This window comes from Meles meles, chromosome 10, assembly GCF_922984935.1.
Source record: "Meles meles chromosome 10, mMelMel3.1 paternal haplotype, whole genome shotgun sequence".
Taxonomy (NCBI): Eukaryota; Metazoa; Chordata; class Mammalia; order Carnivora; family Mustelidae; genus Meles; species Meles meles.
In genome coordinates, this window is record NC_060075.1 from 82,236,775 (window position 1) to 82,253,557 (window position 16,783).

At 36.9% G+C, this 16,783-nt stretch overlaps 1 protein-coding gene across 10 annotated transcripts in view; it reads left to right on the plus strand.

Annotated features, from left to right (window-relative positions):
- CACNA2D1 (calcium voltage-gated channel auxiliary subunit alpha2delta 1) overlaps positions 1 to 16,783 on the plus strand; it is a 502,406-nt gene that overhangs the window by 310,623 nt on the left and 175,000 nt on the right. For all 10 annotated transcript variants that reach the window (XR_006820510.1, XM_046020734.1, XM_046020735.1 and 7 more), the window contains exon 6: positions 14,235 to 14,364. Coding sequence is in view for 9 of the 10 variants with exons in the window: in XM_046020734.1 (XP_045876690.1) it covers positions 14,235 to 14,364 (130 nt within the window). In the remaining variant the exon portion in view is untranslated. The remainder of the gene's footprint in view (positions 1 to 14,234; positions 14,365 to 16,783) is intronic.

Below are 16,783 nucleotides of genomic sequence, written 5' to 3' on the forward strand. Positions count from 1 at the left end.
CTAAAATCAAAAAGAGTCTGCGTGATTTGGGATGTGAGACATTGTCCAGTTTCCCATTACTCTATTGTTTCACTCTCAGCGTGTTGCACCTGTCTACACAACATAAAAAATAAAAATGTACAGGAGAGCATCCTTGGCACACCAACATGTAAAGGAAGGTGTGGGCAGGGGTAGGGAGTGTCCAATATGTGTAGCTGGAAATGACCAAGGACTGGCTTTCCTAATAGAAAGAAATCATGCAAAGAAGGCCATAAATTTGGTGTATGTTGGATTCCAGATTAAATTTGGAATCTCCGTTTCCCTGCTATTCTTCCATGTTTATTATGCTGGTCTATCACCACTTAGGATTTGAATATACAGAATGATCTATTCAAGTGTAGTCTATTGATTTTGTTCCTTATAATGATGATACATGGCCTCACTTAAAGGTAAAACAAGCATTCAGAGGTGATCAATTATTCCTTTGGAATATAACCTTTCAGTTGGCTGCATCTGAATTAGTCAATTTACGGGGAGCTGTGGGGTTATAAGCTTTACAATGGCTGTGATACGAGACAATTCCTCAGGGACATTTTACAATTTCTGGACTCTTATACTTATATCAGTGGTATTTATATTCACCTTATGGGTATAAAAATAAATACTCAGTGACAGCCAGATTTAGCTGAAGCAGTTGCTGAAATAAAGGGTAAAATTAATGTTCCTTTGGATTGCATAGTATGATAAAAAGTTATGACTATAGTTATTTAAACAAATTTTCCAATTGAAACTTAAAGGTGCAGGTGTAACCGGGCTAAATTATTTGGTGAGCCACAGCTCCGTGGAGAATGTAAGGCACGCATTCCTACTGGAAACTTAAGACAACCATTCCTGTGTTTGATGTGCTAACTAATATTAACGGAGTCTCTCCTCTAATTACATAATCATGATGTTCAACCATTTTTCTAATCAGATATGAAGTATTTCTTAAAAACCAATCCAAGTACTACTTTCTTTGGAAGCCTTCCTTGGTTCTTCTAGGTAGCAAGCAAATGGTATTTCCTTCCTCTGGGTGTTCTAAACAAGCAGTTAGACCTATCTGGTTTTATGGTATAATGCTTTACACTATAGTATTTATATACAGGGATAATCTATTACATTTTTAGCAACTTGAGATAAGGATCTTATTCTCTTTCTCTCTAGTATTAGTAATAGTTTGGAGAAATGGTTGAGATAATGCCTCTTAAATTGAGTAGGTGTTGATGTGTTTCAATCCCCACATTACTTACATAGCATTTGTAAGGACATGTTTACTTCTATTTTTTTTTTTTACTTCTATTTTTTTTAAGATTTGTTTATTTATTTGAGACAGAGTGAGAGAACTCAAGCAGGGCAGAAGGGCAGAGGGAGAAGGAGAAGCAAGCTTCCTGCTGAGCAGTGCGCCTGATGTGGGGCTCCATCCCAGGACCCAGGATCATGACACGAGCTATAGCCTGATGCATAACTGACTGAGCCACCCAGGTGTCCCAGGATATGCTTACTTTTTAAAGTGGTGCTCTATTTGCAGAGTAACCAGGAAATCTGTGGCAAGCATGGTGGAAATGAAAATGTTTACTTCGTTTCGAGGTTTGGTGGAAACAAGAGGGGAATGGGAAAGCTGGCTTTGACTATGGACACTGATTTCTCATCTGCCCTTCCCTCTCTTGGCCCCTAAAACTGTCATGAGGACTAAGAATAACATCAAAATAGACAATGTAGTTTTCCCTCTGTCCAGCACTGATTCAATTTGGGGATAAGCAGAGTTAAAATACTTGTTTTCAATTGCTACAAGTGCCATAAGAATCAGGATTTTGGGTTCCAAGTCTGGGCAGATCTGCTAAGCTAAATTATTAAGAATTTCTGCAATGACACATGGTATCAGGCTTATTGTATTTACTCCATCAAACTAAGGTTCTGTCTGATTCTGTACATAATTAGAATAAATAATAGTTGTTGAATTTCATTTCCAAAGAGGTGATAGCATTAAAATGGGTACTTTCAGTGTAAATTTCTTAACTTTTTTTTTTTTTTTTTAGATTTTATTTACTTATTTGACAGACAGAGATCACAAGGCAGAGAGGCAGGCAGAGAGAGAGGGAAAAGCAGGCTCCCTGCTGAGCAGAGAGCCCAATGTAGGGCTCGATCCCAGGACCCTGGGATCATACCTGAGCTGAATGCAGAGGCTTTAACCCACTGAGCCACCCAGGCGCCCCTTTTTTAACTTTTTAACCATGAAAAAATGTCTTAAATATGTAGGAGACAGAATAGCATAGTATCTCTCTAATTGCTTCATCTATTAGTAGTTTAAATATTCTAAGATAAATTAGAGATATGATGTTTCATTCCTATTTACTTCTCTGTGCAACTTGGCTTTCCCCTTTAAATGATGACAAGTCATACATGTGTGATCACTATACACAATGTTGCGTGAGGAGGTAGTAGAGTGTGATGTGTGAGAGATTGCTTTCTGGAGTGCCACTGCCTGGATTTGAATCCCAGATCTGCCCTTTTCTTTTTTCTTTTCTTTCTTTCTTCCTTTTTTTTTTTTTTTTAAAGGATTTTATTTATTCATTTGAGAGAGGGAGAAAGAGCACAAGCAGAGGGAGAGGCAGAGGGAGAGGGAGAAGAAGGCTCCCCACTGAGCTGGGGGTCCAATATGGGGCTCAGTCCCAGGACCAGAGCTCATGACCAAGCCTAAGGCAAATGCCCAACCATCTGAGCCACGCAGGCAGTGATATTGGCAATCACATAATCTCTCTGTGTTTTACTCTCGTTGTCTGTAAAATAAAGGTAATAGTAATACCTACCTCACACAGTTACTGTGAAAATTAGTTAATATATATAAAGCATGTAGAATTTTCCTGTCTTACAGTAAGCAATCCAGGAATGTTAAGGAGTATCATTTAAAAAAAAATAATTATTAATATGATTGTAATAAATTTAAGATTTCTTTGATGTGATTTTAATCCCAAGTGGAACCTGTTTGTGTGTATTTGTTAACAATAATGAAAGGGTATTAGATTGAGCTATTTTCCTTTTTATCAGTATGAATAAAATCCTTCCTTTGTGTAAAAAACTTATGACAATGCATAACAAAATAAAAATCTGAGTAGAATCCTCAAAAAACACTTTCGAAATATGAACACAATGCAGCAATTTTTCTTTGTACCATTGTAGACTTTGTATAATCAGATTTGAATGGAAATTAATGTCAAAAAAAATACAAGAAAATTCTACGAATGCAACATTTTTTAATGAAATTTCACATTCAAGTTCTCCTTCAATTTGAAACTGATTCAGGTTCTTAGTTCAGGTTTTAGAGACATCTGTCCCAACAAATCCTTAAATTCCCTGGAGGTTAGTGAAGCAGATTCCCCAGAAGGCTTGAGTTGTGCCAGCAAGCTGCACTATTTTCCAAATCCCAGAGCAAGCAAAAAAAAAAGCAGATCATTACAAACCCTTATTAACCTAATTCCAAGATCTATGTTTCTGACTAAAATCCAGATGAAATGAGTTCAACCCAGAATTCCCATGTCGATAAATTGAGTTGATTTATTTGCTACATTTTATTGTATTGATCATGTTAAAAATTTGACCTGTCTGCGACATTTGGCTAGTCTCCTGAATTCCCTTCCTTGCATATTTATGTTGCTATTTATTTTCTTAGCAGAATCTTGTCCACATTAAAATTAATTCCAGCATAATGCCCTATCTAAATGTCTTTTTAAAAGCCCAATCTTTCATGATTTTATTTTATTTTAGAGAAATAAATGCGATTCAAGAACGAGCTAGCAGAGGTATGCATCTAACAGCAAGCAATCCATTCTAATTATTCAAGAAACAATCAAAGTCTAGGTCTCTTTTCTAACTTTTTTTTTTTTAACACTCTCTTATAATATGCAACCTTTATTTTCAGGCTCTGTTAATGACTGACATTGATTCCTCATGTAAGTGAGGACATAGAAATAGAATATTAATTGCTTCCTTATAGTAGTTGGTCTAATCAGAATTGCTTTGTGCATGAGTCTAAAATAAATGGTTTACATATTTTGGATAGTACATATTTGGATTATAGCAATACTCAACATATATATGCTTATTCTATCCTTGGCAGTAAATGCTTTATATACAATGGACCTTTTAAAGGCCACACTAATCCATTCTGGCACATACTATGATTTTAATGATTTTCAGATAAGACAAGTACAATTTAATGAGCTCAAGGGCTTGCCCAGTGTCAAACACATGATATTTGATCACGCAGGGAATTGAATGTCATGTGGTTGGTATGAGCCACAGCGAGAGTCGTGTGTCCCTATTCTGTGCCACCTGTCTATACCCTGGGCACCTGTGGGGGATAGGAGAGGGCTCCGAAATGCAGCTGTGATAAGTCAAGACTTAAGGTTAAATTTTTTTGAGAGTTTTGATATACAATTTTAATTTATCATATCTATTCGTTAGTCTGTCCTTATTTAATCAGTTGGCTTTTATTTTATCCAGTCGGCTTCCTCATTGACAGTCATTAGTTTATGGTGATTTGCAGTGGGTAAAATCTCGGTGATTGAAAAGGTTGTTAGGCTTCACATCATAAATCTGTACTGATCTGATCTGCTCTCCCCGGTGATATTTACTATGGATACCTTAAAACTATGCATGCTCTACTGTGTGAAATATAGCCACATTAAGATTCACTGGGGGAAAAACCCCCCACGAAACTAGTAAAAAGGAAGATTGGATCAGTTTCTGTTTCTTCTAGGAATTCTGCCTTTTGGTCTTGGAAGCTTTCAAGATTTTTTCAGTATCTTTTGACAGTTTTCTAACGCTTTGTGCTCTTGGGCATATACTCCTTTTGCACAGATAGTTTGAACATTGGTTCTCAGTTGTTTGGAGTAGTGGCCTGTATACTTTCCTTTTAGATTTCATATCCAGTTCTTTTCAAAGATCATTCATTCATTCATTCATTCATTTTTAGAGAGAGGTAGAGAGAGACAGCAGGTGGGGGTAGAGGGAGAGAGGGAGAGAGAGAGAGAGAGAATTCTAAGCAGGCTCCATTTCCAGTGCAGAGCCTGATGTGGGGCTCAATGCCATGACCTTGAGATTAGACCTGAGCTGAAATCAAGAGTCAGACGCTTAACTGACTGAGCCACCCCATTGCCCGCAGTTCTTTCTTTTCAGAAGTAATGTATGGTACATTTATTTAGAATGCGGTGAACATTCATTAAGTTTGGAAAAGTCTTAAAAGTTGTTAAGTGGGCAGTTTATACTTATCCTGTGTAAAAGTTTGTAGAGTGAACAAAGATGGGGACTGGATTGTTTTGAATGGTATCTACAACCTTTTTTTTTGGGGGGGGGTTGCACATGCATTATTAGTTAAAAGCTAAATGCACCTCTTGTTATAAGAATATTTACTTACACATTCTGTATATGTGCTACTGTACTAATATGTTGACAAGTCTCAAAAGAGGCTTTAAGTTTGGTGAGACTTTACAAAGTATTGGTTTATGTGCATATGGCATTAAAAATCATAAGCAAAAGCATAATGATGCTTAATAATAATGATGGCTTTATATTACTGTGGGAAATATCTCATGAACATGGGGCATTATTATCAGTGGTAAATATGGATCCAAATGTGTAATAGTCTTGATAATATTGACTTTTTTAACTAACCTGTCTAATCTAACTGGACCACAGTTTTTGTGTTGTAACAAGTCAGTGCTGGAAATAGAAGCATCATCTTTGTCATATATCATACCTATGATAGTATGACATGCTTTTCTAATGCTGGTGATTTGGAAATTTCATATTCCACGTGGCATGTTTTAAACCGTCCCCCAAGCAAGCCTTCTTGTGATCACACTTACCTGTATGCCTGTATGGAAATTCTTTTTCTATTTTTATTTTTTTGGTATGGAGATTCTAATGGCTTGCATTCTCCCTGGGTGGTAGGTCCTGGCATAGGTGGTTTTTCCCATGCATTCATCCATCATCAGTCTTATTTTGAGGATGTTCTAAGAGTCTGTCTTTTAGCTTTTTTGAATGTTATCATGGTAATCTTCATCAGCAGGAAACCTCAATACACTTTACATAAGCAATGTCTATTTTGACTTTTAAAATGTGATTTAATAAACAAGTTTATTGCAGTGATTGATCTTTTTCAGTTAATTTAGTCCAGTTTTCTGTGTTTTATTTCACATTCATGCTAGATTTAACTTGCTGTCCTATTTAGAAAATAGTATACCAATTTTTTAATTGATGTATAGTTGACACAAATAGAATTATATGTATGTATGTATGTATGTATGTGTATACATATTTGCATACATGTATATATGCCTTTAGCACCCCTTCAGTATTTATATATACATATATGCATACATGTATGCATATATACCCACTTTAGTATTTATACTATACTAGTACCCACTTCAGTATTTATATATACATATACGCATACATGTGTGTATGACTTTAGTACCCACTTCAGTATTTTTAACTTCTGTCTTTGTTATTGCACAGTGTCAGCTGCTTACTCTTCCCTTTCCCCCCGAAAAAGTTGCTTATTTCAGACTGTTTCTTCTTTCTCTTTTATATGTGGTAATTAGTAATAGAAAATACATGGAGCCTTAACGATGAATCTAATCTTTAAGAACTAGAATGGTTTCTTCGATTTTCCTTTGACCACTAATGTTATAAATTTGCTTTTCATGTTAACTTTAAAGCATTCTTTTATTAATGCATTGAGTAAATGGCCTCTGAGGAATTAATGCCATAGTTTTTCTGCAGGGTAAAGCTAAGGAATTATAACTTTTTAACTACCTGAGGAACTGGGGAAATCCTCTGAATTTAAACAAAACCTCTTGTTTCTTTGTGAAACATATTATGATTAGCTAAACTAACACATTTCTGTAAGGACAATAGGGCCATTTATTAAATTCATAATATAAAATTTTTATTATTGGTGTTATGATTCAGTCAAGCAAAATTCAGGTGTATTATTGAAGTCTTTACTGTGTAATTTAGACTGTGTCCTCCCACTCATGTTTCCCTTTTAATACCAGTCACTTGCTGGATGCATCCCTGAGTCATAGCAACCTCAGGGTGAAAATAGCATCGCAAACCAATTAACTCAGGAGACGCAACAATGTTCTTCCTGCCACAGCAACTGGATCATCATTTAATGTTCAGCCTGGCTTCACAGCCCGACCAGAATGATGAAGGCTGGATGATGCTTAGCACCTTTCTCTCTCTATCCATTATTCATTAATTGGGCATGGTCAGCTAGCAGCTGCTGATGAATCTCCATTTCTAACTGATGCAAATGACTTAACTAAAAAGGAGGCTTTTGGGGCATCTGGGTGGCTAAGTCGGCTAAATATCCGACTCTTGGTTTTGGCTCGGGTCTTCACCTCAGGGTTGGGGGATCGAGCTCCGGGGCAGGGTCCATGCTCAGCAGGGAATCTGCTTGACATTCTGTCTCTCCCTCTTCTCTGCCTTCTGGCCCTTCCCTCTCTCTCTCTCTCTCAAATAAATAAATTAATTAATTAAAAAAAAAAAGGGAAGAAGAAGGCGGCTTTCCTCTGTAAGGTCAGAACAGGTACTCAGCCTTAACTAATGGAGCACCACAGAACGCTTAGATACCAAGGGTGAACTAGTGGTTACACAAGCAAACTTGCTTTTTAATCTGTGGAATTGATACCAAATGCTGGACATTTCAAATTTAGTGACTGAGGAAGTGCATTTTAAATATAATATATGTATGGTAATTATTTATATTGGATGATGAATGCCATGCCTAAAGGCATATTATATATCCAGGATTTTATTTGAGACTGGAAATACCAGTAGAACTAAACTAAACTAAAAATCTAAAATCAGTTATGGCTACATTGTCAAAGTTACAGATCTCTGCTGTAAATAATGTCTATAAAACAGTTGTGAAAAAGAAAAGAACGTGTTTAGAGGTGGAAATTTTATAAGGAGAATTGTACACCAGGGTATAGTCTCTAGTTATAAAGAATTTGGGTCATTACACAAGAACTCATTCATTTAACTCTGTTTTCACTTGGGCGATAGAAATGCCAATTGTGATGCTTCTGTAGAGAGTCTTAGTGAACTATTCTTTGTCAGAGTCAACTAGCTTTCTCACAGTGTTACGGAACACAAAAAATAATGGAGAAGCAGGGAAGTTAAACTTAGCCAGAGTATGATTGTGAACAGGGTTTCTAGGTGAGCATGTGCAGTTGGAATTGTGACAAACTGGTTGAGACACTTTCTATTGCAATTTAGGTAAAATATAATTTTAATTTTAATTTATAAACATTTTGCTATCAGAATTGTTTTGACATGATAAAGGTAACAAAACATTAAAAATAAATATTTTAGTATAAATACCAAATCTAAGAATGTTTCATTTGAGGTAAGTATATCAAATGTGCCAGAGTCTCTTGTATCTGCCATACACTTATCATTTTGACTTTCCAAATTAAATTTGCCAATATGTGCTGCTTGTAAAATTGAATGGCCTACGCATCAATCTATTATTTAATGACTGAGATTATATTGAGATGAATAGTATGAGAAACATACTGCTCATGTTTCAGTTATGTGTTCTAATAAATGCATTCAAATCCATTTTAGAATAGACACACTCAGTTTCCAGGTACATTTTAATGTAGGGTAGCCTGGAGAATTCAAAAGAGATATTTTTGAGGAAAGGTGTTGGTAAGAGATATGCTTAATTTTGCTCCCGCGTATTCTTGTAAATAGGAACTCTTAATTCCAGGAAGGGAATTTATTTGAAATTTATAGTTAACATATTAAACAATGCATGTTAAGAGGCTTTTCTTTGAATTCCTTTTCTCACTTTTGCTTTTGTATCTAATACTTGCCGTATTTTCATTATATAATATAATGCCATAATATATCAAGATAGGCAAAGACATGACTTATGAGGGTATCATAAGTAAGTTACATAATTTCATAAGTTTAAGGAAATAAAGGAGTTACATTAGGAAGCCTAATATTTTCATGAAATTATTTTTTATTATTGTAATTTTTTTCTTTATATACTTATCAACTGTGCATTAAAAGTAGTCCTGACACATGGTTATACAAGTTGAGAAGGACATTAATAATTTTTTTAACTTTTTTGGAAACTGCCTTATTGTTTTAAAGTTATTCCTAAAACTCTTTATGCGGTAATTTAAAAGTGTAAGAATCTCCATAAAATGTATTTAAAACTTATTATTTTTAAGTGTGAGAGATAAAAGTGTAAACAACTTTTATCTTTGTAAGATAATCATACAATTCTTGATAGCACAAAGGGCTCAAAACAAAAATTAATGTTTTTTTATTACAAATACATTTTCATTGTATATTGGAAAAAACAAGAAAACACAAAAATGAAACATATAGTTACATCTCATAACTGCAAAACCAACCAGAGTGCTTAAACCGTTTGCTCTGTACTTATCCATTCATTTCTCTGTATACCTGTCTTTCTCTCAAAATAATAGGTCTTGGTGGGGGGCGCCTGGGTGGCTCAGTGGGTTAAAGCCTCTGCCTTCAGCTCGGGTCATGATCCCAGGGTCCTGGGATCGACCCCCACATCAGTCTCTCTGCTCCGCGGGGAGCCTGCTTCCTCCTCTCTCTCTGCCTGCCTCTCTGCCTAGTTGTGATTTCTCTCTGTCAAATAAATAATAAAAAAAAAAAAATAGGTCTTGGGGCACCTAGGTGGCTCAGTGGGTTATGCATCTGTCTTTAGATCAGGTCATGATCCCAGGGTCTTGGGATCGAGCCCTGAGTCGGGTTCCCTGCCCAGTGCTGAGCCTGCTTCTCCCTCTTGCTCTGCCCCTCCCCCACTTGTGCTCTTTTGCTCACTCTCTATCTCAAATCAATAAATAAAATCTTAAAGAAAATAATAGGCCTTTCCCCCCTTCTTTTTGCTTAACATTTCCTTTTTATGCTTAAAGTCATTTTAAAACACAGTTTATATATGCACTCCCAATGTCATTGCTCTTTTATATTACTTAATAACACACAAGTGTGACAGTTTGCTATTGTCGAACATTTAACTCGTATCCAGGTTTAGCTATTAAATGGCATTTCTGTAAACGTAATGTCAATAAATCCTTCTCCAGTCTGCCAGCAAGTATGTCTCAAGTGACTGAATGAATGAGATCCTTGAAAATGTCCACATATTCCTAACCCTCATACACGCGTGTCCTTCATTGTCCATCTGTTATTCTGTCATCTGATCCTACTCTTCATATATGTCTAGGAAAGTTGGCTAGAAATAATGTAAATAGAATTTCTGGGAAAGAGAGCCTTATGAAAAGTAATGTGTTCTTTTCTAAAATTATAGAAACGGGACTATAATTTTTTTCAGAACTGAAAATTATAGATTTTTTAGGTTGAGGGTTCTTAACGTAAGATAGGAGAGAATATTAGAATCAACTGAGAGATACTTTCGAAAGACAGCCTCCTCGTTGTGATCATGTTGTCATTAGTGGGGCCTCGGGTTCCCCAGCTGATTCTGATTAGGCCTATGGGCTAAAGACACCACCTGTGGCCTTACACCATTGATTTATAAGCCAGAAAACTGAACGCCATGGAACGCTGAGTGGCTCAAGTCGGAGAGGTTATTAATGCAACAGGGCAGAACCAAATGTTTCTGCCAGCATGCTTTCCGCTCGGCTTTTCTACGGAATTTTGTAAGTATATTCTTTGCAAGAGGTATTTAGTGGGAAAAAAGTCCCAGGGTCACGTAGGCTTGAGAATGCTGGGTTAAAATCTTGAGTGAGGCCTATCTCAGAGCCTTTGATATTCCAATGTGCTTTGTTATTCTCTTACTGGAACAGCCTTTCCCCAATCTCAGTCAATATGGCGCTAGCCCCTAGAATATCTTGAAAGATTGTTGTCTTATGAAACAAGTTGTTTTTTTTTTTTTAAGATTTTTATATTTTATTTTATTATTATTATTTTTAAAGATTTTATTTATTTATGTGACAGACAGATCACAAGTAGGCAGAGAGGCAGGCACAGAGAGAGGGGGAGGCAGGCTTCCTGCCAAGCAGAGAGTCCTATGTGGGACTGGATCCCAGGACCCCAGGACCATGACGTGAGCCGAAGGCAGAGGCTTTAACCCACGGAGCCACTCAGGCGCCCCAAGATTTTTATATTTTAGAGAGACTGCATGCACGCGAGAGAGTGGGCATGAGCAGGGGTAGGGGTAGAGGGAGATGGAGATTGAGAATCTCAAGCAGAGGGGGTTGGGGGCAGGGGCCCCTTGATCTAAGATCATGTCCAGAACTGAAACCAGGAGTTGGACGCTCAAATGACTGAGCCACTGAGATACCACTCTCTTCTGAAAACCTCTTTTGACAAATCCTCCTCACCATATTACCATTTTCGTGCTTCTGTTCACAAATCATAAAACTGTTACACATGGAGCGTTAAAAAAGTAGATGTTCATTAATATGCTAAGTAGTGATCAACCCAAATTTTTTCGTGAGTAGTTCCAAATACAAACGTGACTGATTTCAACTGCTGGTAGTTTTAAGCAGTGGACCCCCCAGTGGTAGCGAGTACCGCGTCACCTGGAGGCCTTGTTGCCCTGCAGATCTCTCAGCCTTTCCCTGGGTGTTTCTGACTGAATTGATTTGGGGTTGGAGCCCGAGAGTCCGCATTTAAAAAATTTCAGTGGATCCTGCTGCTGCTTATCCAAGGTCCATACTTCGAGAAACCATTGTTGTAAAATAAATGTTGAAATTTTCAGAATATTTTCAGCTGGCAAAAAGTGGGGACATCATTCATAGTTGGTGTCCTCTTTACATTCATCTTATTACTGAAGGTCGTTTGTTTTAATGTGCCCCTTTCCTTATTCAAGTCACTAGTGCTCAGGAAAGGACAATGGAGTGCCAGTTTTTAAATGTGGTAAAATCCAGGGTTGAATCCACAGCCGAATCCTAGTTACCATTTTCATTATTTATTAAATAACCACTGCAATCAAGGCTGATGTGTTAGGTTCAGAATTCCTTTCGCTCTCTGATTCCTATTTTCCTTATAACTCTTCTCTCTCCTTTCTTAGACTCTGCAAGTGCTGCGCGCGCGCGCGCACACACACACACACACACACACACACACACACACACACACACACCCCTTTCTTTTAGAAACGAGTATGATTAATGCTTCAAATTTTAGACCTGAAACACTATTGTTTGGTTATATATTCAGTTTCTTTGTGGATAACTATTAGATACTTACGGCTTTCATTTGAAAAGAATTCAGTGATTGGTTTTCAAATATTTTTGTCAGTGACCAATTTTATAGTCGGTCTAATGTGCACGTATATACACATACAGTCCTATCTGAAACATGAGTTTCACAAAATAGCTCTTCATTTTAATATACAGAGTGTACTTTTTTATATTTTTAAAATATGTTTTCACTTAGGGATTCCTGGGTGGCTCAGTTGAAGTGTCTGCTTTCGGCTAAGTCGAGATTCCAGGGTCCGGGGATGGAGTCCCACCTCGGGAATCCATTCTCAGCAGGGAGCCTGCTTCTCCTTCTGCCTGCTGCTCCCCCTGCTTGTGCTCTCTCTCTGTGACAAAGTCTTGGGTTTTTTGTTGTTGTTGTTTGTTTTCTTAAAGTATGTTTCACTTAAATAATTTGGTCATAACCATGTTTAATGTTTCATTTAAAGAATAATTTGGTTTATAAGTATCTAGGAAATTGATTTCATTACCTGATGGTGGGTTGGATTTTCAACTTTGGAAGACACTGATTTTTGTGTTTGTTTTTTGTTTTTCATTTAAGGCCATATTGTTCATATCCATGTCGAAATATTTCCAATGTTGCAGTTTCCCTAGGAAAAAATAAATACATGAGCATACACACATATACACGTGTGTCCTAATATCTCAGGATATTAATATGTTGCTTGGTCATTTACATGCTCAGGGCTATATGGACAATTGGACACAGTTCGTTGTAAGCCTAATGACTTTATGTTGTTGACACTGTCTTCCAGCCTTCTTGAGAAATTTTCTGGTTGTCCAGTTATCTCTTTTCTCTTGTTTACCACTTGTATCACTATAGCGTGCTGCCAAAAGGAGTCAAATGTGATTTGTTTTTCAGTTTGGTTTTGAGGAGATTACCTTTGGAATATGGAAAATAGTCTCCAACACTGAGTTGAAAATATAAACTGCAGTTAATTAAAAAAAAGGGGGGGCAGGTTTAAAACAACTGTATTTGAACTTGGAAAAAAATTAATTAGCCAAAACAACAACAACAAAAAGGTTACAGAGCTGCATTTTGTATCAATGAATGGAATTCTCAGTTTCCTGCGAGGGAAGGCCAATAAGGTGGTTCAATATCCACAGCCTAGTTTGAATAGGTAGAAAATGAATCCTCAACCTTAAACTCCTGTGGGCTTTTCTTGAATCATTATTGGTTGGACCTGACCCCCCACCTCAGGAGACAAAATGGTTGCAGTTAGGATTTAATTGTGCTTAATTATAAAAGATCTTTTTTTTGTTAATATACTTTATTTTTAAAACAAAAATTGGTACAACTGGAAAACCTGCAAAAATCAAGGGAACAGGATATAAAATAATCCTTCATTGCTATCTTTTTGCAGGCATGTTTACCGTAAGTTGTCAAACGAAGAATTACCCTCAACTGCATTCTAAGAATTGAGAGCATAGTGAAATTTATATTGGGGGATAATCTTAATTTGATTCTATTTAAAGGAATTTGTCCTGTTCTATAAGGTTCTTTGTAATAAGTGCTGCATATGAAAAAGCTCTGGTCCCCTCAGGAGCACAGTGACTCCAGCATTGAAGAAACGAGGAGAGAAGTTAGATTTTAATGTGAATAGTATGAAGATAATACTAATTCTGATACCTGAATGTAATTTGTGTATTTGATATCATCATGGTACTATATATTTTTTATGTAGTTTCTTTTTTTATTCTGATGTATTTAATATATAACATTGGTTTCAGGTGTAAAACACAATTACTGGTATTTCTGTATATTGCAAAACGAGTACCACATTAAGTCTAGAGGTCATCACGGTCCTGTATTTTTAAATATTCTTGCAGATGTGTTTTTTTGAAGACCACACATTTGTCAAATGAAGACAGTAATATGAGACTGTTTTCTCAATGTGTAATATTCTTTTTATTGTCTATCTTTTTTGGATACAGCCCGAAAAAAATGAGAGTGAGCCAGGCAGCCAGAGGATAAAACCTGTTTTTATTGATGATGCTAATTTTGGACGACAGATCTCCTATCAACATGCCGCAGTCCATATTCCCACGGACATCTATGAGGGCTGTAAGTAATAAAATTTAAACAGCTATTGGAATACCATGTGGTTGTCTGTCTTCTCTGTCTCCAAACTGGGGAAGAAAAAGGAACAAATGGGATACCGTTTTGTTTCCATGTCATTGAAGAGTCTGTGGTCAACTCTCTATAAAAGAAGAAATCTGATTTTCACAAGCAGTTTATGTTCATATAGCCTCACTATGTGAATATTTGTAGGAGAGTCTGCATCCATTGGGGATGTCCTTCTATTATTGAGTAAAAAATTCTGCCTCCCCAATTGCCATCGAAACTGAAAATTAATAGATTTAAAAAAAATTACATAGCACAAGTACACACAAATACACATATACAAACCATAAAGGGAGAGAGCGATACATTTTAGACTAGGCAGTTTTGAATCCCGTCCTACCCTAGGATATAGTTAAAAAATACATGCCTCTTAATACATTGTGGACTCAAGATGAAGTTGGGGAAAGATGAAAGAAGTCGAGAACCACTGAGCGGAAAACTTGCTTGAGAAGGCTTCACTCAGTGAGGGGAATAAGTTACTTAGGAAAACAGAGGGCAGGGAGCTTGTGCCAGTAGAGTCTCAGAGATAACCGATATATTAGTAGGCGTCGAGCCTGAGAATCTGACTAGCATAATCTATTATTTATGAGGAGTACCCGAGACCCCGAAAGCAGGGGCTTTGTTCAGTCATAGCCCTGGTCTCCCATGTTCACCCTTCTCTAGCTAGTTTCTACTCTTCCTGCTTGCCTAAGTAATTAGTAAGAAGAAAGGACCACTTGAGATTTTTTAAAGTGTGTTTCTTATATTCCTCTTAATTAGAGAGGCTGTAGAGTGAATTGGGTATCTCTAACTTCCTGGGTTCTAGAGCCAGATGGCCTGAGTTCAAAGCTAAATTTTTGCAGGGTTGTTTTTGTTTTGTTCTTAAGATTTTTATTGAGAGACAGCACAAGGGCAGGGGGCATGCAGGTAGAGAGGGCAGGGATGGACTCCCTGCTGAGCAGGGAGCCTGAAGTGGGGCTAGATCCCCAGACCCTAGGTTCATGACCTGAACTGAAGGTAGATGATTAAGCAACTGAACCACCCAAGTGCCCTTTTGAAATATTTTTTCTTTTCTCTCTTTTTAAAAAATATTTATTTATTAGAGAGAGAGAGAGAGTGAGAGAGAGAGAGAACGCACACACCCAGAAGCACGGGGAGTAGCAGGCAGAGGGAGAGGGAGAAGCAAGTTCCCGGCTGAACAGGGAGTCCAGTGTGAGACTTGATCCCAGGTCTGAGCCCAAGGCAGATGTTTAATGGACTGAGCCATCCGGGCGCCCCTGCAGTATTTTTTTCTTGAGAAAATGCTGTAAACTTCTGTGCAACCATTTTCTCACCTGTAAAATGGGAATAAGATAAAAGACCTAAAAGATGAGTGAGGATAAAGGAGGTTCATATACTTGTTTTCCAGCCTAGTAGTAGGTGCTATTTAAATGTTTGTTGCTTCTATTAATTATAATTCAAATTTATTTAAGCACAGGGGACTAAGTATAGGGACTAAGAATATAAATTATTATTTATATTTTGGATTCACTGTGAGATTGTTTAAAAGGGAATTTGAGGGGTGCCTTGGTGGCTCAGTGGGTTAAGTCTCTGTCTTCGGCTCTGGTCATGATCTCAGGGTCCTGGGATCGAGTCCCGCATCGGGCTCTCTGCTCAGCAGGGAGCCTGCTTCCCCCTCTCTCTCTCTCTGCTGCTCTGCCTACTTGTGATCTCTCTCCCTCTGTGAAATAAATAAATACAATCTTTTTTTTTTTAAAAAAGGAATTTGAAATGCATGTGTGATTCTTCTCATAACAAATTTCCTCTTGATCAAATTACTGTATTCATTCTGTTTTTAATTTTTTAAAAGTACATAATGTTTTCTTCCTATCAGTTCTTTTAAGGTATTAAGTGTAAGACTTTTCTCTTGATAAAAGAAACAAAATGGTGTATATAGGTAGTTTCTGTTGTTACATGAGAATTAACATAATTAGACTTCTTTACTGTTAATTCTAGGTCCATTTAGGAATTACCTGGGATTTAGGTTCAGATTTTTTTTTAAACTTTGATCATTGTGTACTTTTTAAGAGCATTATCTTGATATTTGCCATTACATTTTGTAATTGTTACAACTATTCAGACAATACTGAGCTATATGATGGTTTCTAATTTAAAAAAATATTTTATTGGCCTTCATTTCAGATTTTTTTATCCATTGTTTGTTGGGTATGGCAACAAAATAATCTTATTACTTTAAGATGTTATCTTCCTGTTGAATTCACATTAGAAGAACACACTGGCTGGATACGGAAGTTTTGAGTAAAAATCATTTTTTTGTCCGTACTCTATGGATTTCCTGGCACTGGGTTTTATTTTGTGGGGGAGGGTTTGGTTCTGTATT